General features: G+C 33.0%; 1 protein-coding gene across 2 annotated transcripts; it reads right to left on the reverse strand.

Moving 5' to 3' along the window:
• Positions 1 to 459: 459 nt before the first annotated feature.
• On the reverse strand, positions 460 to 24,464 carry LOC130453178 (monocarboxylate transporter 14-like). Of its 2 annotated transcripts, none has more exons than XM_056792789.1 (6): positions 21,215 to 21,255; positions 17,480 to 18,190; positions 11,184 to 11,376; positions 10,957 to 11,114; positions 8,935 to 9,157; positions 460 to 6,730 (listed from the first exon to the last, which is right to left on the reverse strand). In XM_056792789.1, exons 2-6 carry the CDS (start codon positions 18,074 to 18,076, stop codon positions 6,432 to 6,434), a joined length of 1,470 nt encoding a protein of 489 aa, XP_056648767.1. In that variant the 5' UTR covers positions 18,077 to 18,190; positions 21,215 to 21,255; the 3' UTR covers positions 460 to 6,431. The 2 variants fall into 2 exon arrangements, with proteins under 2 accessions (XP_056648767.1, XP_056648766.1); XM_056792788.1 differs by lacking the exon at positions 21,215 to 21,255 and adding an exon at positions 24,142 to 24,464 and having other exon boundaries at positions 461 to 6,730.

Consider the following 24,464-nt stretch of genomic DNA (forward strand, 5'->3'; position numbering starts at 1 on the left):
GCCCCGTTTATTTTTGTTTAATATTACTACAAGGGCTGGAATCATGTCAACCAATGTCCCTGTTTATTTTTGTTTGATATCACTACAAGGGCTGGAATCATGTCAACCAATGTCCCTGTTTATTTTTGTTTGATATCACTACAAGGGCTGGAATTATGTGAACCAGTGGCCCCGTTTATTTTTGTTTAATATTACTACAAGGGCTGGAATCATGTCAACCAATGTCCCTGTTTATTTTTGTTTGATATCACTACAAGGGCTGGAATTATGTGAACCAGTGGCCCCGTTTATTTTTGTTTAATATTACTACAAGGGCTGGAATCATGTCAACCAATGGCCCCGTTTATTTTTGTTTGATATCACTACAAGGGCTGGAATCATGTCAACCAATGGCCCCGTTTATTTTTGTTTGATATCACTACAAGGGCTGGAATCATGTCAACCAATGGCCCCGTTTATTTTTGTTTGATATCACTACAAGGGCTGGAATTATGTGAACCAGTGGCCCCGTTTATTTTTGTTTAATATTACTACAAGGGCTGGAATCATGTCAACCAATGTCCCTGTTTATTTTTGTTTGATATCACTACAAGGGCTGGAATCATGTCAACCAATGTCCCTGTTTATTTTTGTTTGATATCACTACAAGGGCTGGAATCATGTCAACCAATGTCCCTGTTTATTTTTGTTTGATATCACTACAAGGGCTGGAATCATGTCAACCAATGTCCCTGTTTATTTTTGTTTGATATCACTACAAGGACTGGAATCATGTCAACCAATGTCCCTGTTTATTTTTGTTTGATATCACTACAAGGGCTGGAATCATGTCAACCAATGTCCCTGTTTATTTTTGTTTGATATCACTACAAGGGCTGGAATCATGTCAACCAATGTCCCTGTTTATTTTTGTTTGATATCACTACAAGGGCTGGAATCATGTCAACCAATGTCCCTGTATATTTTTGTTTGATATCACTACAAGGGCTGGAATCATGTCAACCAATGTCCCTGTTTATTTTTGTTTGATATCACTACAAGGGCTGGAATCATGTCAACCAATGTCCCTGTTTATTTTTGTTTGATATCACTACAAGGGCTGGAATTATGTGAACCAGTGGCCCCGTTTATTTTTGTTTAATATTACTACAAGGGCTGGAATCATGTCAACCAATGGCCCCGTTTATTTTTGTTTGATATCACTACAAGGGCTGGAATCATGTCAACCAATGGCCCCGTTTATTTTTGTTTGATATCACTACAAGGGCTGGAATTATGTGAACCAGTGGCCCCGTTTATTTTTGTTTAATATTACTACAAGGGCTGGAATCATGTCAACCAATGTCCCTGTTTATTTTTGTTTGATATCACTACAAGGGCTGGAATCATGTCAACCAATGTCCCTGTTTATTTTTGTTTGATATCACTACAAGGGCTGGAATTATGTGAACCAGTGGCCCCGTTTATTTTTGTTTAATATTACTACAAGGGCTGGAATCATGTCAACCAATGTCCCTGTTTATTTTTGTTTGATATCACTACAAGGGCTGGAATCATGTCAACCAATGTCCCTGTTTATTTTTGTTTGATATCACTACAAGGGCTGGAATCATGTCAACCAATGTCCCTGTTTATTTTTGTTTGATATCACTACAAGGGCTGGAATCATGTCAACCAATGTCCCTGTTTATTTTTGTTTGATATCACTACAAGGGCTGGAATCATGTCAACCAATGTCCCTGTTTATTTTTGTTTGATATCACTACAAGGGCTGGAATCATGTCAACCAATGGCCCCGTTTATTTTTGTTTAATATTACTACAAGGGCTGGAATCATGTCAACCAATGTCCCTGTTTATTTTTGTTTGATATCACTACAAGGGCTGGAATCATGTCAACCAATGGCCCCGTTTATTTTTGTTTGATATCACTACAAGGGCTGGAATTATGTGAACCAGTGGCCCCGTTTATTTTTGTTTAATATTACTACAAGGGCTGGAATCATGTCAACCACAGTGCACTCTTTTTTTGGAGCCCCCACCTTACTGGCCTGTAATTTATTGAAATTCTGATATTTTTATATTTTTTGTATATTTTTAAAAAGTCAATAAATATCATAACAAAATTGTGAGTAAAAATGTTTTCTATACCAGAATACCCCCTTAAGCGATTACTGAATGATTTGAACCAAAACTACCCGAAGTTGTAGGAGAGATCGGCGTAATTATATAACGCGCAGATTCGCTTCTTGTCACTACATAATATATTTTTGAAACAAACAGAATTTAAATTTCATCAAAATTAATATTAAAATTCAAAAAATTTTTTCGATAATTCTAAGTAGAGTGACAAAAACATATTTTGTACTGTTACTTTTATACAAGGTGTGGTCAAAAAATAGATTCTCATGGCAGTATTTATAGTAACTAGTGTTGAGGTAAATAGTGATAAGTTTGTAATGTTCCGGTTACTTTAAGTTAAATTAAGACAATCTTAGTGACTCAAATCGATCTAAATAAATATGCCATTCAAAGTCGTTCACCAAGTCATCAGTTTTTTTAATTGTGAGGATAAATTGAGATTCAAATGGAACGAAAATTCTGAATTTTACAGGGGGCTACTGGCACTTTAACTTTGAAGATAAAGACCTGAAAAATGTGTCGAAGTACTTCTTAATCGTAAACATGAGACATAAGGCGATTTTTTTACCAATTAAATCTGTTCTCTTTTGTACCGTAAGTTTGTCAAAACGTGCGGTCTTGTCTATAATTCAACCTGACTTTGGCTATGATATTTGGGTACACATTTGGAAAGTTCTCCATACAGTTCTCTAGTTCGATGACGTTGGACGGAGAAATAATTGTTAGGTAATAATTTTTTTTTGTTTTCAAAATCATAATGCTACCTTCATAAAGGAACCAATAAGTTTCTGTACATCGTGGATCTTAAATTAATTTTTTTAAACTTGAATTCTTTTTTCACGTTTATTCGCATGATAGCTTCAAATTCAAGTCTCGATTCGCGGAGGAAAATACCACTCAGCCTACTTGAAGTTGTTCAATCGATGTCAGAAAGGGAATTTCGAAAAAGAGATGTGACAAAAGCTCGCAAAGCTTGGACATAAATAAAGCCATTGGCGCTGATAGAATACCACCTATCGGTTTAAATATATGCGCAGTTGAACTAACAGGTTCTCTATGCAAACTCTTTTCTCTATTATCTCTATTTCACCTATCGACTGGCTTAATAGCTTTCTCAATGACCGATCCATCCAGCTCGCTATCGACGGTCACACCTTAGAAAGGTTTGAGGTTATCGCTGGTGTTTCCTAGGGATGGATTTTAACACCTACTCTTTCTATCCTGTACATCAATGATCTACTCGATCTATAGTAGAGAATCCACCACCGGTGAAGTACGTGTGCTGAGTAAAATACAATATTGTAACTTCGTTATTAGGGAACAGGTTCTAGTACACCGGGCGCGACTGTTGCGTACACATTTTTGTTCTTTTCTATAAGATCTGGTAAATTTTAATCGGTAAGTGATGAAGTTCAACTTTTTCTTCCTTATTTATATATATTATATAGATATGGACTACGAGAAGGAACAAGAAAGATTATTGAGATTATTTGAGAAAGTTTCGACTGAAGAAGAGACGTATGACAACGAAGATGATGAGGATGAACAAAATGAAATTGATCATATAGAAGAAATATCTGAATCTAGTGATACTGAACAAGAGTTTGAAGATGAACAAACAGAGGGAAATGATGATAGTTTCAGGAGAAACCCGTACTTTATAGGTAGAGATAAAATGACAAAGTGGAAAAATCACCGAAAAATGTAAGAACACGTACCACGAATAAATATGTACGATTGCCAACCGTCAAACAATTCGAAATGCTAGATATAGTTGTGGAATGTACAAATATAAAAATTGAGAATGTTGGAAATAAATATAGCAGAGAAAGAGATGTGAAACCTACAAACCTTGCTGAAATTAAAGCCCTAATTGGCCTTCTTTTTCTTGCTTGTGTAAGAAAAGCAAATCACATGAATTCAGAAGAGCAGATGGCACTTGTGTTGAAACTTTCAGGCTTGTAATGAATAGGGCAAGATTTCTGTTTCTCTTGCGCTGTATTCGATTTGATAATATTCATACCAGAGAAGAAAAAACGATTATAGATAGATTCAAAAACAATATCAAACAATGTTAGTCTCATTCTGCTTTCGTCACCATAGATGAAAAACTTGAGGCTTTTCGAAGAAAATGTAGTTTTAGGCAATATATTCCTAGTAAACCAAATAAATATGGCATTAAAATTTTTGCTATTTCTGATGCGAAGCAGTTTTATACTAGCTACTTGGAAGTTTACGTTGGAAAGCAGCTCAATGGCCCTTTTCAAGTGAGTACAGATTCGCAAGCAGTAGTAGAAAGACTTTGTGAACACATTTATGGTACCAATAGAAATATTACTGTAGATAATTGTTTTGGTAGTATTCCACTAGCTGATAGTCTTAAATCAAAAAAATTTACTTTACTGAGTACTATTCGAAAAAATAAAAAACAGTTGCCAATAGAATTTGTACAAAACAATGGTAGATGCATTGGTTCTTCGATGTTTGGTTTTTATGAAGGAATTACTTTAGTTTCTCATATTCCAAAAAAAAAATCGGAATGTCTTACTTATCTCTACAATGCATCATGGATATGACATTAAACCTGAGATGATTATAGATTATAATCAGACGAAAAGCGGAGTAGATGTGGTGCTACAAGATGATGGCCTATTGTGCCTTGTTTTAGTTTGTTGAATGTAGCAGGGATAAACTCTTTTGTAGTTTACACATCTTTAGATGATGAATCTAAGACACAACATAGAGAATTTTTACTGCAACTATCAATGTTACTAGTAAATTACTACCGAAAAGTACGGGCTGTGTCTAGTAATCTACCAAGAACCAGCAGAACAAGAAGTACCAACCCGAATTCCCGGAGTTCAAGGTCGCTGTACTGTATGTGATTGGCGGAAAAATAGGAAAACTAAATATTACTACCAATTATGTGCAAAATATTTGTGTTTGGAACATGTAACAGCATTGTGAAATTCATGTTATGAAAATGTATGCTAAAAGTTCTTTTATAGTTTCTTATAATTATTTTCTTTCTTTTTATTTATTTCCTAAGATTTTTTTGTATTTACATGGGTGTATGCAAAAAATATTGACGTTTTAATTATTGTAACATAATTATGATGTAAATTCATATTGAAACAAAATATTATCACAAATCAATTAAATAATGTAACATTATATAATTTTGTTAAAAAAAAAACACAAAAAATTACTTTTGATCCATATTTAGGATTCCGGTCCTCTGAACCGTGCAAGTTCAATGCAACAAAGTCCTAGGATACTGTTTTTACAAAAAAGCCTGACACTGCGGCTCAGATTTTGGTTCTCTCTAAACAATTCGGAAAACCGCTTGTTCCGTTTTGAGGTTAGAGCAATACAATTTCTAATCCTCTACAAGGCTCATATTTCTCCATCTTTAAGTATTGCTCGCACATTTGGAGCTCGGCTCAAAGGTCTGAAGATGCTCGACTCAATACAGAATAGAGACATTCGACTTATAGGCGATCCAGAGTTGATCAGAATCTTGAACAGTTTAGAGCATAGGAGAAAGGCCATTGATCTCACTCTATTTTATCGGGGGACATTTCTTTGGAGAAGAGCAAGCCTATGGAATAAGCTTCTAAGGCATGTCTTTCTCGAACACTTCCATCTACTGAAGCTTAAGATCAATATCAACAGACGTCTCCACACGGCACTCACATAGGGCTTTCCCCCAAAAATGTTATTACCTCTTTTGTCGTTATTGTGTTTCTCGTATTTTTCTCGTAACGTAGAAATACGAAGAAACGTTTATTTCGTCGAATTTTAGCTATTAAATCAACTTATTAATAATTTTTTATTCGCGTCGAACACTCGTTTGAGAGATTGGAAATGTCGTACATAAATTCTTGGTCTTACTGTGTAAACAATACATGTATTTATGTGATTTTCAACGTCACTCAAAAAATTTAATATTTTTATAAAAATCAATTGTCTAATTATAAATATGATATTAGTATTTTCCTCTACTATATTCTCCTCCCGAGAATAAAAAATGTTCGACAAGGAAAACGTCTTCACACCAACAGTCGTAAAAAATACTATAACGTGGGTATGATTTCGTTTTTACCTAGGCAGTATTGTGAATGAGATTAATACAAATTTCATGTGATTTTTTTTTCAACTTTGTTATTAATAATTTTTTTTGTTCTATTTTTTGATCAAACCTCGTATATATTCGACTAATATGAGGCATAGTAGTTGATTTCCTCTTACTGTACATTCTCCGAGTTCTAAAAACATTTTAAATTTATTCTATGCTGCCTCTTCAACGTTTAAATTCACTGGTTCTAACGATCTATCTTTGGTGTTGTTTCTTTTAATTTTTCTTATAAATGGAATCGAGCACGACAATAGACTCGAAATAGTTAAAAAACCGCTAGCTACCAAAAAACCGTGCGAATATGAAAACGATTTCATGATTAATCCATGTACAGGTGGTCCGATTAGAGCTCCGGAACCTCTGAAGAGAATTAGAAGTCCAAAGGCGCTCGTTAATTTTTCCAATCCGAGGAACTCTACTAATAGAATCGATGTCAATGAGATGTAACCAGCTGAAACAGAAAATGTTTCTTATAACGACATCTCAATTGTTTCTACAATAATTTTCATAGTTTAAGAAATATAATTATATCATTTCACGTTTCATTTACTAGGGTTGTATCGAAAGTAAGGGTCTCAATGAGCTACAGCGTCGAAGGAAGGTGCTAGGCTAAATCCGACAACAGTGCTGTGTGCAGTTATTACCCCACTCTCGAATCTTTGGAGAACCATCGGTAACTGACTGAGGTTAATAATGAAGAGTACATGTCCGTTCAGCACGTCCACAAATGGTGCAATGCTTTTGCTGAAAGTCGCATGGAAGTTTACGATGAAGAACGGAGTGGAAGACCACCGGCTTCGGATCTGATTGTCCAGAAGATCAGCTTCTTAAAGATTAATTCATGTTTGGTGAAAATTGGGTTATTAAATCTATTTAAAAGCTAAAAATTAATGTTTAGGCTCAAGAGCTGGCCTAAAAACTACAGTAAGACCCAAAAATGTGAAAATTGGATGATTGAATCCATTTCAAAGCTAAAAATTAATGTTTAGGCTCAAGAGCTGGCCTAAAAACTACAGTAAGACCCAAAAATGTGAAAATTGGACGATTAAATCCATTTCAAAGCTAAAAATGAATGTTTAGCATCATTAACTGGCCTATAAATTATAGTAAGACCTGAAACTGTAAAAAATGGATGATAAAATCCATTTTAACGGTAAACATGAACGTTCAGCCTCAATAACTTGCCTAAAAATTGGAGATAGACCTGAAAATGCGAAAACTGGATGATTAAATCCATTTCAAAGCTAAAAATGAACGTTTAGGCTCACTAACTGGCCTAAAAATTTCAGTAAGACCCAAAAATGTGAAAATTGGACGATTAAATCCATTTCAAAGCTAAAAATGAATGTTTAGCATCATTAACTGGCCTATAAATTATAGTAAGACCTGAAACTGTAAAAAATGGATGATAAAATCCATTTTAACGGTAAACATGAACGTTCAGCCTCAATAACTTGCCTAAAAATTGGAGATAGACCTGAAAATGCGAAAACTGGATGATTAAATCCATTTCAAAGCTAAAAATGAACGTTTAGGCTCACTAACTGGCCTAAAAATTTCAGTAAGACCCAAAAATGTGAAAATTGGACGATTAAATCCATTTCAAAGCTAAAAATGAATGTTTAGCATCATTAACTGGCCTATAAATTATAGTAAGACCTGAAACTGTAAAAAATGAATGATAAAATCTATTTCAACGCTAAAAATGAACGTTTAGGCTCAATAACTTGCCTAAAAATTGAGGTTACACCCGAAAATGTGAAAATAGGAAGATCCGTTTTAAATCTGAAAATAAACGTTTAGGCCCCCTAACTGGCATTAAAATTGCAGTAAGATCCAAAAATGTGTTAAATGGATGATCAAATCCATATAAAAATCACATATTTTCAATAAACTGGAAATGATATAAGAATATTGACATTGTTGAGCGCATACTTGAAACTTCCGATGGCACAATGGAGAATGCTTAAACAAGGTAACCAGGACACAAGGAGAAACTATTTGACTGTGTTTTTTCAACAATATAAGGGGGTAAGCAACAAAGAGAAGTTGTAGGACTCTATCGTCACAGGAGATGAAACGTGGTTGTTTCATTACACCCCCGAAACAAAACAACAATCTCTGGTTCACCAAAACCAAAAAAATTCAAACACGTATTCGGCAGAACATGTTACGACGACTGTGTTATCTGTGTAATCAGAAGGGGGTGTTCCTCTTTGATATCATGTAATCTAGTGGGATGTAGTTTATCTATTTTTACTTAAAGGACTATAAAAAGTGTTAGTCGAGAATTTGGACTCAGAGATGTTCATGTCAATAGGTTACTGTAAATATGTTTGAAATAGAACAGGTAGAAAGAAAGGTGGCAGATCGGTACGAAAATGGGGAAGAACTACCAAGAAAGAACTACATCAGATAAACTTAACAGAAGACTACATAAATACCCAAAGCAGAAAGAAATGGAGAGCCGTCGTCAACAAACGAAATTCACCACAGCTGGTGATGACTTTGATAAGCGCTGCAATAACAGAAACGACAGGTGACGAGCTCTATTAACTAATCTGGTAAATATTTGTGTAGTGCATTAGTTTTAAAATTGGTTGAGTATTATTTCGCGTTTCACCTTATACATATAATTTTTTATGCAAAACTTACCCATCGCACTGCCGTAGATGAAAGTAACAGCAACATACGAAATGTAATGATGACAAAAAGCTATTCCACCTAGTGCAATCGACATAACTATCATACAAACGTTATTAACTAATAAAGTATTAACTTTTGGAAAATCTGCAATGAAACCGCAAACTATTCGTCCCACGGTGTTTGTTATACCCATAAGAGATATAAGTAACGTACTTTGATCCTTACTGATATCCTAAAAATATATAATACAATAGAGAAATAATATATTACATAACGAGAGAGGAAAATGATATTTAACTGCACAGTTTTCGTAACCTTTATATATCAGTTATGAAAAGTAGTTATGTAAAATCTTTGCGTAACTGTTTAAGTTTCAAAGAATAATTTATTAATTACTGTAAAAACTGACAATTAACTCATTCAATAGTATTTCAAGATCATTGAAAATAACATTATTAAACAAACAGTTATTTAAAGTGAGTCCATTTACTCGGTGAATATTCTCTTGAACTTCTTGTCTAATGTTAATTTCATTTGAAGCTGTGATATCTACATGTATGCCAGGGGATTGGCCCAGAATATTTTCTGAAATTCTTCTGTTATTTTCCAATGAACTCTCATCATAGCCTGTTGGATTTCCCTCCTTCGTTTTGCTTTATTTCCAAAATTTCCTTTGACATTAGATAGACCCAGGTACTAAGCACTGGTATTTATGCCAACGGATTATATGCCACGTTTTCCATTACAATATAGCATAAAAAATCTGTATTTCTTTACAGAATGAGATTTTTATACTTTTTAAGGGGTCAACAAGATTGATATTATTTCCAGCAGTGACTACAAATTAACGAATAACGTGTGTTTTGCTTTCTGGAATTGTAATTTTGAAAAAAAAGGTGCCTTCATCAAAAACGTCTTATCGTAGGAACGTGATTTCAGCCTTCCTACAGACTTCCGCAATCCCTATAATCATTGCGTCCTAAGGAACAGTGGTACTTTTGCAAATAGAAATATTTCGTCATCAGTCTCTTTTATAAATCTTTCTACATTCTCCTTCGTCAAAATTTTTCCGCTTAGTATCCTGCTAACTGTCTCTTCAGCCAAGCCAAAAGCATGACTTCAGATTTCAACATTTAATATGTAGTCCACAAAGTCGACGCCCTTAAAGTTTTTAAATGAAATAAATTTTCAAAATAAGCAAGTAGTACCTTTTCGTTGATGTTCTTTATATTTTTCAAATCGCACCATTATTCAAATTTTTGGTAGGCCAAAGCCTATCTACTTCTTGATTTTTCAGGTATTATACTACCCATTACAGCATTTGCAGACTCTCTTACTTCAAATAGAATGACTGAATCGCTAGCTGAAGACATTTTAAATAATATTATTTTGAAAAATCGTTGTTTGCTTCCAATGAAGTATTGTTAAAAATCTACATGTCTCCTAAACCATAAATATTATTGAGTTAAACAAAATGTTAAAAAATCGATTAAAAAAATAATTTTTACTATCTTTAGATTGTACAGGTTACGGATTATTAACCATTGGACTTCAGCCGCCCCTGGTTTTCAGTTAGTAGTGAACATTCATAATGTTCGAATGTGTAATTTAGAAAATATATTTAAATAAATGTTTTGATTACGCAACTTTAAAGGCCTATAACTTTGAAACGAGGGGTCGTATGAGAGGTCATCACTATATATAGTGAATTATAGTGAAAGATCTTGATTGTTTCGTTTAGGTTTTCGGAAATTTAAGAAGAGCTGCAGATTCCAGATTCCAGATGTTCGACGTCATTGATTTTTATTTGACACAATTTTTGCTTATTGCACCAGCAATATCGACAATTAGCGCCACTTTTGAAAATAAATTTGATACTCAGTAACTTCACGAATAAATTAAATAATAAATTAATTTTGTTCATTTTTCGATTTTTATTCCATGTTAATTCATTAATTAATGTTTTATTTTAACACTGGCCAAATCCATCATATGTTATTTTTTTATTTTGATAATCTAAAAAATGCTTACGTCTTTTTCTGTTGCTTCCCCTATAAAAACGAATGGAATGTACAGAGCTATAAAACCCATAAAATTTAATAGAATGATCACTATAAAAACTGGATTCTTGATCAAACTCAAATCTAATAAATCGCCAAAAATTCTACACAGTCTTGATGAACTAACACCTAAAAGAAAAATTATTACAAATCCACTATGTAACTTTGTTTCAATGCTTATTTAATTCATTCACTTACTGTATTTTGATTTGTCTGTGGGTATGTTCAACATGCTCTGTCTGAAATCATGTAAAGATTTTTGAGATTGATATTCTTTTAGATTCCTTATTGAACCTGTATAAAGGACGTCTTGTCTCGCTAATGGAGGAAGTACTTGACTTTTTTTACTTTTGTTACTAGCTAGTGAATGTCTTGATGCCGATAAATCTGTCTGTAACACATAGTAAATTGATATGATAAAATTTTAAAAACGAAATGTGTATAGGAGCTCAAAATATGACAATTGATTTGTATAATGAGTTATAGACTTTAAAATTATCGTCCTCAAAGACTGAAGGTAAATTGTCTCTGAAGACGATAACTTGGTTATCGAAACGAGTTTCAGACAGTGTAATTGGTATAATTGTGAGTGTTGGTGTAGTATTGGTGTAGTGTTGGTGTAGTGGTAGTGTAAACAATGCTCAATATGCCTAATCGTCATATTTTGGGCTCCCCTGTATGACTCTGCTCTGTGTTCTTATCCAGGACATCCCGTGTTAAGTAATCTTTGTGAAATTAAAATATATCTTTATTTTTGATTTACTGATTATCAAATTATAATCTTATATACAGGGTGAACAACGTTCGTCAGCAGAAGAAACTCAAGAATTAGAATTTTGTGTGGTTCTTTATAATGTCAGCAAGCTTGAATCCAGGGGGGCGTCATGGGGGTCATGACCCCCTTAAATCCTGATTAATTAACTTGGTTTTTTGTTTCAAAGTCGATGAGGAATTGAGGTTTAAAGTAAAAATTGGGTAAAATCAAACAACGTATTTAACTTATATTTTGTGGGTAAAAGGCATGGATGTTTACAGACAAAATGCTATGAGTGATTTAATTATTAGAAGATGGACCAGACAGCTCGATAAAGAGCATGATCAAGTACACGATGAAGAATGACGTAGACTGTCGATGGCGATTTGAAATTGATTTTTCGGAGCAAATAAATTGATTTTTTAAATCGATATGTTGTACTGAATCGATTTATTGGATAGATATTTCACCCTTGAAAATCGACATTCAATTTTTTCTGTTTTGGTAAAAAAGGCAGTTTTGCACACAAAATATGATCCTATATTTACTGACAATAACAATCTATTGCCATGTTCACTCGATAGCCGTGATTTATTTGAGTATCGAGGGATCTCATGTTCATGTGAACGGCTTTTTTCAATTGCAGGCAACATCGCAATTGATGGTTGGAACTGCTCGGATCCTAGTAGACTAGACAGACTGTTATTTTTAAAAAGCTTAGATATTAAGCATTAGGAACTATAAGCTATATTATCTATTATCTCAACTTTTAATGTACCAAATACAAATATAAGTAAATTAGTACAGCAATTCAAGCTTAAAATCTACCGAAACCAATTTTAAATCGATCTTTTGAAAATTTGGAATTAAATTCATCTTACTCTGCTCTTCAACTTGATTTGGTCGCAAAGTATGCTTTTTATTTTTAAGGGGTGAAAATCACCCCTTACTCCAATAAATTGAAAACTAATGAATTGAAGCGGTAATTGGCTATAGTTATGTTTAAATTAATAGCTGATTATTCTGTATTATGACTTTAATATTTTGATATTTTACACCTCACCTACCTTTAGAAACAACCCCTCATACAAAGATTATTTAAAAAATGTGGTAAAAAACATGAAATTTTTTATATTTTGTATAGTGATAGGAGAATTTTTTTTTCAAGTATAAGAAATCTGACCCTCAATATTTTTAATAATGCCATCACCAAAAACCACCCCTCAGAATGGGAAAAATTGCAAATTACTAAATGGAAGCAATTATTGGGTTCATTATGTTCAAACATTATTTTTTGCATGTATTATATAAATACTCCACAAAGATCAAAACTTAGACGTTTCGTGATTATCCAGCATTATCTCTAGAAAAATGTATTCGGTTTTTTAATAATAACTCCGCTTCCCTTTAAGCTTTTTGCGTTCATCCATACATCATTTTGTAGGAAATTTCATAAGCTACAAAATCATGAGAATTACAACTCTTCTAGGCCCTTTTATTCAGAGAATTTTGATGTTAAAGGGTAAAAAAGTCTCTCCCTTAGCATTGAAATCAATACATTAAACGCTTATATCTCGTTTAATTTTCAAGCTATGTGAGTTTTAAAAAAACCAAATTTTCAGTAAAATAAAAGCTAAATTTTAGTTCCAAAAAAATTTTTTCGTTGATTTTCGTTAGTTTTTTTTTTTAAATTGAAAAAAAAATTTCACATTAAATAACTTTTTTCAAAATATACGTGTTCCAAACCATTCAAACTTTTGAATGTATTGTTAGGGCTTAAACATAATTTTACATGGGCTACAATTAATTTTAATTTTGGTGTCAAATTTACCGACAAACTTTTTTTTCAAATTCGAGTTACTTAACTTATTTTAGTCATAATTCGTTTAATTTTCATGTTTTATAAAAGGTCATTTTAAAGGTCTAAAAAAGTACTTTAAAAATGTTTTCCATTATTTGAGCTCACACCTCTGCATAAATTTACAAAAAAGAAAAAATTGGCTTTCAGTGACTCATAAGTTGCTGAATATTATTTAAAAAATTTAATTTAAACTGACTAATTTCTTTGTTTTTTTTATAAGCTTCAATTTTGATAGAATAATTTTTTCCAGAAAATCCGTAGTTTCGAGTTTTTCGTGAAAAATGGTGGAAAACCCGTTTTTTTTTAATTTTCAATCTTGAATAACTCAGAAATTATTGAGTTAAATAAAAAACTTCATTCCGCATTTTGTGCATAAAATTCGATTCTCTATCGACTCCCGGTGTTATTTTAAAATTTCAAATTTCCACCCCGGAGTAAGGGTGGCATTCACCCCTGGGGTAGAAGCATACATTGGCACCAAATCGGGTTTGTTATTTGCATCATTTTTGATCTTCTGTCAAAATTTCCAACTAATCCATGAAGGTCTTTAAAATTGCGAGGTGTTTTACTTGGATCACTGTACTAAATGTTTTACTTTATATCTGATCTCATACTTTGATATAGTAATAAATATAATTAATATTATCGAATTCCCTGAACTAAAAAAATCCCTGATTTTATTGATAAGAGATCCCAGAGAATGTTTATTATGGTGCCTTTCTTGTTTTAGACCCCGATTTTTTTATGAATCGATTCATTAGATTAAGATTCGATTCGATTCAATAATCGATCTTTTTTGGAAAGAATCGCCATCCGTTTTTGGTTACTGATGAATTGGTTCGCGCAATTAAAGACAAGCTTGGGCAAAACCATAAAAGGTAGTTGGCAAAGTTAACAATATTTTTAGAATTAAGTATATTTTCCATAAAATGACTTTTGTTGGTTAATTGAAGCATTCTAAACATTGTTTAGACTTTTGACCTCGTTATCAATTAAATACGAATGCATAGTTACAACAGCACTAAATTATGTATGTGCTGTTGAGAATTTCTTACGTGGTAGAGAAGTGAAACCTAAAAATATCATGTGTGAAATGGGGCTTGTCTTTTTTAGTTCGTCCGCATTTAAAATTGAAAATAGGTCTTCTCAATGCTCTTTATCTAATAGTATCTCCCGTTTTTATTTGAACGTCAATAGTCAAGAGAGATTCACATTTTTAAAGCCTGGTAATCGAAAATCGTTTTTTAAAACTTTTTCTTAAAATTCATTTTCTTTTTGGAGTAGAGTATTTTGATTGAGCTACTCTGGGGGATATTATTTAGCTTCTGTATCTTATGTATGATTTTTTGTTTTGAAATTTCGTTTTCTAGAAAAAAAAACGAATGGGGTATTAAAAGGGCTCAGTTCTCGCCTGGTATCCTGTTTAAACCAAACGCCCTTACAAGTAGATACATTTTACTCGTCTATTTACGTTTTATAATTTGATATTCAATGGTAGCAAGTTCGCGAGGTATAATAATGAATTTTCATTTATCGAGTTGTAACGAAAGTGTTTGCTGTGGATCGTTTACATAAAATCTGGAATCAGTTGACAAAGCTACTCAAGATTTTATACGTAGGACAATTTATAATTTATATAAGGAGACATTAGAAGTAATACAGCAAAAAGTAGCAGATGTGGATTTAAACAAAAAAAACTGAATAAACGGATGGCAATAACCGAATTGTCAAGGATAGTTCGATGGCGACAAAATTATTTTGGTCAGATAAAAGACTATCGAAGTTCTAATAGACGAATGGAATACAAAAAGGGCTTAGTTCACGTCTGGTATCCTGTTTAAGCCAAACTCCCTTACAGGCAGGTACATTTTATTCGTCTATTTACGTTTTATAATTTAATATTCAGTTGTAGCAATTAACGAGATATAATAATGATGTTTTAGATCAAACAAAGTTGTCGACAAGTTTTTATAATCTGCTAATTGATATTGGAAGAACTATATCAGAGAATGTTTGAATTTCTACAAAATATCTGCTTGGCAACAATGTAAATATATAAACGATGACGTTGGAATACTTTCGAAATAAATTCTTTCGTCTTTTATTATTGAATTAATATTGAATTATTTTTTCATTAATGTCGATTATTGACGATTAGTTTGTTGCTTCGTCTTTGATTTGCGTTTAATAAAAATAATATGAAAATCAGGACAGAATATTGAATGTTAATTTTAAATATTGATTCTCATTTTAATAATCGCGACCCATGGAGGTTAATTTCAAGTTTTAATGATCATGGTTCATTAAATACGGAAGTTTAAATTATTATTCTACAGGATGTTTCGGTAAAAGCAAAAATCTAGCTTGAAATTAAAATCATTATTTCATACCAGTATCGTTATTACTCCATAATTTTCCTATCAAAATATTCCGAAAATAGTACATAGTACCTTTTTGGTGAAATATTGAATGATGCTCACTAACCTCAAGGAAAATTATGTTCAATAATACTTGGTTAGGAATCGTGTAACAAGCACCCTCTATGAGAATGGGGTATAAAAACAAATGTAGGAAAAAAGGGCAAAAACTGGTATAAATCTCAACGCTCTTTATCGTGAATACGGATGGCGTTACGAAATATTTTTATTAGTCAAACTCCCAATTATTTTTCGTTTTTACCAATCCAAGATACGGAATGATGACCTTTTCTTGAAATATTTCGAGCATTAGTAAAATTTATAATCATTTGTAACACTTATATACACTACTGAACATAAAATTAGGGTTAGGTTATTTTAGAAATTTGTACCTGATTGCTTGAATAAACAGAAAGTTCCTGTTGTTTTGATAAGCGTTTGACAAAAACCATTCCCACAAATTTTTTGTTTTTGTCTTTTCATCTGTTTATTGTAAATTGTTTGTGATGAAGATGGCCGCAGTCAGCGCGAAACGGCAAGATGTACAATGCATATGGCAGTGATACGAAGAGAAGAACTGGTTCAGGACGAGGCAAGACTACAACAGTAGTTTCTAGTGTTTTGAGAAACCGAACAGTCATTGCAGCTTCCCTTAGAAACCATCTTCAAGAACTAAGAAATGTATTAAACATACATCATCTTCTCAAACTAGTGTTACTGGACCACCGGTTTCCCGTGAACACCAAATTGTCAAGTTAAATTTTGCGCGAGAACTCCTTTCCGATGAATCGCGATTATGCCTTATGGGATCAGATAGATGTGTAAAAGTGTAGCGTACGACTAGACGAGAGATAAACTCAAGCGTGTATTGCCGAGCGTCTTCCATTTGGTGGAGGATCAGTTATGGTATGGGGAAGCATATCTTTTGACGCTAACACGGAATTAGTCTAATTGCGCGCAAGTACCTGATAGAAATTCTAGAAAATCATGTTTATCATTCATGCTTATTATTGGAGACTACAGAACCTATATACAGAACTTGAATCCCATTAAACACATTTTGGATGGGACGGGGAGACATGTGCATGCCCCTTGAAATTCTAGAGAGTTTCATGACATACTGGTGCAGGAATGGTACAATCTTCCGTATAATCTAATCCAAAGCTTGCCATGTGGTTTGCTATCACTGAGGACCAGATAGACCTTGATCCATTTATGCAATTGAGAAGATTGTGTTTTACTTTCTGAATATATCGTTTCTTACAAGCATCTGCTTACAGTTTGTACGACTTTCGGTACTAAGATTTGAACGAAGCAGCATACAGATATATAGTAAATTAAAATAAAACTATTATACTGAAATCTAATGAAAATGCAGATAAATTCTTGAATGATCCTTCATATAAATATTTGTCTACATTTTTAATTCGATAGTGTAAAGCTGGTATCGGAATTTACTTACAAGGCTCGTATAGCTTTTCTTCAAATCGCCCATTATAGCAGGTGTTCCATTTTGATAGACCATAGTCACCGTCTTCTCCGGTTTCTTATATTCAATAGGTTTCATGAGGAATCCAAAGATAACACCACTGAGACATACCGCTGCAAGTACTAAATTCGCCCCTTTCCATCCAAAAGTAACCAATAGATACCTTCCGAAAGGCGCGAAAACTATAGTACCAACACCGGAACCACAAACGGCTATTCCGGTAGCTAAAGATCGTTTCGATTCGAAATAATACCCCACGCACACAACAGCTGGTACATACATTAAACCGAATCCTATACCACCGCATACACCGTAAACGAACATTAATAATTCCACGGAAGGACATAGAGTCGATAAAGCGAAGGATGCTGATGCTATTATAGCTCCTGACATACAGGATATCCGGCAACCGTATTTATTAGTGACTACACTAACTCCGGGGCCGACTAACATGGTTACGCCGGCTAATAGTGAACCCACCCATGCTAATTTAGCTTCCGATTCTTTGTAATGTATAGATAAGTCTTTTAGAAAAATTCCGAAACAGTAGATGATACCGTCTACTAACATGTTACAAATGAACGAAGCGAAAACGATCACCCATCCGTATCCCCCATCGGGCGGTGCTGGAATTGAATCTTCATGCTCGGACTCTTCTGGTTGGTGGTTTTCTTTTGAATTGTCCTGTAAAAAAATAGAATTTTTACTTTGTTTAAATATCAGGTCGTACGTTAAAATAAAAATGACTGTATTTAGTTAATGTTTCGTTTGTTGAGAGTTCGATGGATAGTGGTTACATATTCTCGTCTTTAGAAGTACCCTGACTCAGAGAGATCCCCTCCTATATTCAACGGTGGTGGCAGATGCAGCCCTAACCTGTTCTATAATACAAGAATTTTGTACAAAAAGAGTATAAAAATTTTTATACTATTTTATCGATAGGTATACCTCGAAGCACATAATAAGCTGGTTGGCGAATGGTTGGTGAAGCAGTTCTGGATCCCTGGGCATAGAGGACTAAATGTGCATTGAAATTGCCGACGATCTGGCTAAGCTTGGAGCCACTAAACCCCATGAATGCTGTTAACTTGGTTAATATTTTATGTAGTTCTGGTCAACAGAATCTACTCTGTCAACCATATAAATTCAGGTGCCTGTGATTTGTGGTCTATTCCACTACGATATTTTCAGATCTTAAGAAGTCTTAGAGTCTGTATCCTTCAGTTAGTTAGTCCTTTGCCTTTTCTACGCCTATCATCATAAACGGCATGCTCATTAAATTAATGAGGAAATATGAAACGTTTCATTTATCTTCGATCTAGTGAATTTTTTTACTATAATTTAGAATTGTACCCAATCCTGTTATAAATATTTTAGTATGGTCACCCAGTATGTTTAGAGCATACACTCAATTCTATATTAGTTTGTAGTTGACTTTCTATTTCTCAAAGATAAACTCACTTTTCCATGTTTTTATTAATTCATACTTGATAAATAACAATTATAGAAGATATTTTGTACAAGAGGTTTTCATATCTTCGTGAGGTGTTAGCATTATTCCTTCGAGGTGCCTAAACCCTTTGATTAAATGGAAAGGAAATTCGCGGACTCGATACTCTGCTGTTTCTATGACTTGCTCGCAGAATTTGCAGTTGATTTCTGCCATGGTTATCATCTCAAGGTAGTATTTGACCAGTAAGAAGACTGACCACCAATTTAATGAGTTTTTCTCATAAAAAATATGGTGGTCTTCAGACTTAATGGAAAACGTATCTCTTGTTTTAGCACCACTGCTTCTGCTTCTACTAGTTCTAACAACTAAATCAATAATCTTCTGTCATTTAAAGGTCATTGAATAATAATATTTCTTCAGGATGTTACACCTTTATTTTGTAGGAGTATCATTGCATTGTTGCCAAGTATATTCGACATAATCTTAAAAAATTTTTAACTCGCGTTAAGAAGAACGATTATCCCTCCACGGGTCAACTTTTTTATAAATAGTCCAGGAAAATTTAAATTTCTATCTCAAAGATTAGTTTCAATGTAAAACAACTGAAAAATTAAATTATACAACGCTGAAAAATACATTCGCGAGAAAAAAATTGATACAATATATTATGATCAGTAAACATCCTTATAAAATACACATCTCCGTCAACAACGAACACGAATTCAACTTAAAAATGGACATAACAAGTGATAAAGCTGCTCAAGCGGTCACCCTATTGTGACAAGGTCAGAGTCAATTGCGCTGAAAATAAGTCAATCTGCTGTTTCCAGAGTTTACCGTCGTTATCAAGAGACTGGCGACTTCCACCGAATACGCGATCCCGGAAGAAAAAGGTGCACATTCGAGAGATATAACCGATTCATTGTCAGTAGATCGCTGAGAAATCGGCCCCTTACTGTTCAACTCCGACAAGAGTTCAAAGAAATGCGAGGAGTAGCTGAACAGTCAGAAAAGATTCAAGGCAGCTAACCTTGAGCCAAAAAGCTACTAGCTCCTAATTAACCCCAGCCTACCGAGAAGTTCGTCTAGGATTTGCCAGAGATCGCGTAAATTGGACTAACGACAAATGGGGCTCTTCTAAGACGCGATAGAAGACGACTAATCTACAGAAGACTTGGAGAAAAATTCGCGTATTGTTTGATAAACATTGCTTTTGGAGGCGGTTCCTGAATGGTTTGAGTGGGCGGTTCAATTAAAGCAAAAACCGAGTTGGTTTTTATTGAAACTTTTAGTTTGCAAGTTTTTCTTTACCAAAAAAATATACCACTCATTACAGATCTATGACTAATGGGTATGAGATACTAAAGTCAGAAATAGAATGGAAGCTATAAGTTTTTTGCTAGAAACTTTTGAGCGCGAGCGTGCGACTTGAGTCGATTTTTTTTCCTTACAAGTGTAGTTTGATACAAAATTTTTTAACACACACTGTATACATAGTTATAAATCGATAAATTTAACAATATCTAAATACCACGTCGACATATTTAAAACCAGTTCGTTGGTATGTCCCTTTATTGACACCATTTTATCTGAATTTAGAAATAATTTTATTGTACATTTTTTTTTAATTTTATCATTTTTTATTCTTTGATCTAATAGGTAATTACTGTCATAAATTATTTGTAAACGGATAACGATAATATTTAATGTATAACCTTGCTAGTGAAGAGTTAGTAGATGTTATTATTATATCCACCCTGAGATATTTTCGTAATTTCCCATTGAAACGGTTTACAGTGCTCCGCTTTCATAAATTACAAGGAATAAAATTTTTTTTTATGATTCTTTGACTTTTTTCAACAAAAGATACTCGATAAAATTCACGGTTTAGGAGATATGTAGATTTTTATATTGTTGTACATACAGGAGTTATGAAAACATTTCTAATTGAACTGCATACTATCAACCATCTTGTTAGTTACTTAAGGAAAAAATTGAAATGTAACAAAAATTATTTGGTTAGCCTACAACTTATCAAATAAAAACAAAACATTGAATAAAATTTGATGTTAGTAATTTGTTTAGTTTATTTATGAAATTTTTATCACTGGTAGCTTGATGAAATGGCAAGAGACTTGCAATTTTAATATATGAAATATTTTGCATGCAATTTCTTGCAAGTTGTCTTGCACCATGTCAAACTGCCTTAACGACAAACAGTATAAAAAGTTAGTATGTACATATCTCGTACTAACCTCTGTATATATACATTCTTGATTATTATAATAAACGACTGAAAGGTGACAAATAAATGAAATTTGTTATCATGTATTATCAGCAGTTGTAAACCAGTTTCAACGTTTAGTGTTGCTGTTAATATAATGATAAGTATTTTCCAAATAACAACAATTTAGTTCAAATAACATTATTAAATAATAAACGAGGATATAGATAATAACGTTTCAGTTGTAATGGTCAGATGTTATTTAGATTGGATTATCATAATTAGTGCATTACTTAAAACAATAGATTTATATTAAAGTCTATTTTGGCGACAAACAAGAAATCTCTGACACAAATTTCCTTTTTTATTATCAACATAATGGATAACATAATATAATAATTTCTCCAAATACGAGAGCTACCATGTGATAAAATTTAATCCCGACTTACATTTTTATGTATTTGAAAACGAACATGCCTATGCTTAATCCAATTTTTTATACAAGGCTATACCATAAACAAATTTCTTTTTATCGCTATGGATGGACTTTTTCTCGTGGGTAGAGGTTCTTAGGTATGAAAATTTAGAGCGCCCAACTGGAACCATGGGGTCTTGGGGATATGAGATAACCCCCAGCAAAATCATACACACGGAAGGGATTTAATAGCTAGTTTTAAAGAAGCCTTGTTAATACCCATCCCCACGACAAAACAGGAAATTTTTCCTATTAGTAAGCTTCGTAAGAAATTAAAGTGTCGTTAAAAAACAATTTATTTCCACATCCCAAAGCCTTTAGCTTTCTAATGAGTGGTCTGTGTTGTTATTGTTCAATTTGGAGCCAGTAGCTGGCCTTTTGGTTCAAAGGTAGCTGCTTAAGTCTTCTTCTGATTGCTCATTCACTTCTCCCGTTTCTCTGAGCTCTAGTTGGAATTGAACACCAGCGATGGCCAGATTTCTCAGCGATGTGCTGACAATGAATTTGTCATCTCTGCCCCTTTTAAAAACTATGGAAACAGCAGACTAACTCATGTTCATCGCATAGGCTACTTCTCGGACATGTATATCGGTTTCAAGACTTTCAAGTGGTGCGTCAACATATTTTTGGACTGTGAAAGCAAGGAGGAGTTCAATAATTAATATAATTTTGAAGCTAATGTCATTAGCTTTGATATTTCATCAAGAAAAATATAATTTGATTTTTTTGCCAGTGACTTGCAATAGCAGTGGTAGCGCCTAAGACGATTTTTTTGTTTTGCTCACAACTTATATTGAATAAAGAAATAACTAGAGTAATCACAAAATTCAATATCGGATACTCTGAACAAGTCTTAAAAAGTTTTTGTTCTGATTTATTTATCACTAACTCTGTTTTAAGACAAGTTATTTTTCTCACAAATAATACATATGTTCAACGAATGTTGAGATGAAATTATTGTGAAAATAGAGAGATATATTTCTTTTCATTCAAAACAACTACCACTCGTCGAATAATTAGTATTATGCAAGGTCTAAAAAGTCTCAGGGAAAGTAGCAGAATACAACATAAAGTTTGTTATTTATATTATTAGAAGATTTATGATATAATTAATCATCTATACAAATTAAAATATCACGTAATAAGTTTGTAAATCCATACTTTTCTATAAAAATTATCAGTTTGCTTCGTTATTGACGCCTGCCGACACAGTACATGTATATTTAATATAAAAAAATGTTTTTATTGTTTTTTACTAAAAAATAAATTTAAATTTAGTAATAACGTCCCGAGGATATTTAAGTTGACAGCAATCACTGACAGAGAAAGCTGCAGAATCGTTGTAAGTTGATGTATTGGTCTTCCTTATGAAAGCTAGTTTCTGTTGAGCTCGTTTGAATGTTTATAGGATGGATTTTTAAGGTATATCATCTTCTTTAATTCAACTGCCAGTTCGTTTATCAATTAATACAAGGTGTCTCAAAAGAAAGTTCACCTTTGTATTGTATTTTGCGTGAACGCAGCTATTCGAAAGCATGCTGTTGCTTCAAAGGAGAATAAATCATCGTAATACCACATTTTATAAAAAGATTTGGGTTTGTACTCTTACAGAAATCAGTTGGTGCAAGAATTTAAGCCTTAAGAGGCTTGATTTAAATCAGATGTTAAGCGGTTTCCAACAATGACCAGCATCTTGGTTTCGGATGAAGCTCATTTTTATCACACATTTTCAGTGAATTTGTAACGTTATTTTAGACGGCTTCTCCATGCCTAAACTGCAAAACTTCAATCAATACAACCAAGAACATGGTTGTAGCGCAGGACAGACCAATTTCACAAACGTCTAATAGACCTCTGTCGAGAGAGGAATTTTTCCTGACAAATTGATCTCCAGGAGAGGTGACATAAGTTGGCCTTCATGCAGTCGCAATTTAACACCTACGGATTTTTTTTGCGGTGTTATGTCAAATCTAAATTTCACGATTTTCCTGAGATAATTAAAAGAAAATATCTGTCACGAAATGGCGGCCATCAGGTGTTTAATTAAATGAATGCTGTCATCGGAACGTTTTACATTTGGACGATGTTATTGTTAAGAAATAAATTTCGAAGCAATATATTTTAATATGTAATAAACATTTTTTCGTTAAACATTTCTTAAAATCCTTTTTATAAATGTAATGTTTCTTTTGAAACACCGTATATTATCATTATATAAATATAGAATATTTTCAACTTACCTCTGTATAATTAATCTACTGATTTTTGTTCGAACACTTGTTAATATATTGAACTAATCATTAAAGTAAAATAACATTCTTAAACACAGTTTTAATTTGATTTTGTTAATTGTATAACACACGTGATAATAAAAATATTTTTTCACGTAAATAATCTAGTATAAAGGACAATGTAACATTATCATTTTATTAATATAATAAAAAGTATTTGATTTATTAAATATAAAAAAGTAGTGAACTTACGTTCGTCATTGATACAATCTCCTAAAATTGATTCGCGATTTGTCTGTTGTTCACCGCTTTCTATTCCGCCTCGAAGAATTCCTCGTGCAGTACTTATGCAACACACAGTAGAATTGTATAAATTCTCGTTTTAATTATTCCAGTATTATTTTATCGAACAACCTTCACCTCTTTTTGACTTTTGAAAAGGCGACAAACACACTAAGTATGGTTTTTGTATGAATATATAATAATGTTGATCGGCTTGCTCGTTATAAGCGATTGGACAAACCGAGATAAAGCAGCAGTTTTTAAGGTTATCACTAAATTGTTTTCTGTAATTT

This window comes from Diorhabda sublineata, chromosome 2 (genome assembly GCF_026230105.1).
Source record: "Diorhabda sublineata isolate icDioSubl1.1 chromosome 2, icDioSubl1.1, whole genome shotgun sequence".
Lineage (NCBI taxonomy): Eukaryota > Metazoa > Arthropoda > Insecta > Coleoptera > Chrysomelidae > Diorhabda > Diorhabda sublineata.

Bases quoted from the DNA above. Each gene is read 5' to 3' on its own strand.
- LOC130453178 (XM_056792788.1), bottom strand. The intron at 11,115-11,183 runs GTAAGTGAATGA...TTTTTCTTTTAG, and splicing joins CACAGACAAATCAAAATACA to GTGTTAGTTCATCAAGACTG. The intron at 6,731-8,934 runs GTAAGTTTTGCA...TTTCTGTTTCAG, and splicing joins CATCTACGGCAGTGCGATGG to CTGGTTACATCTCATTGACA.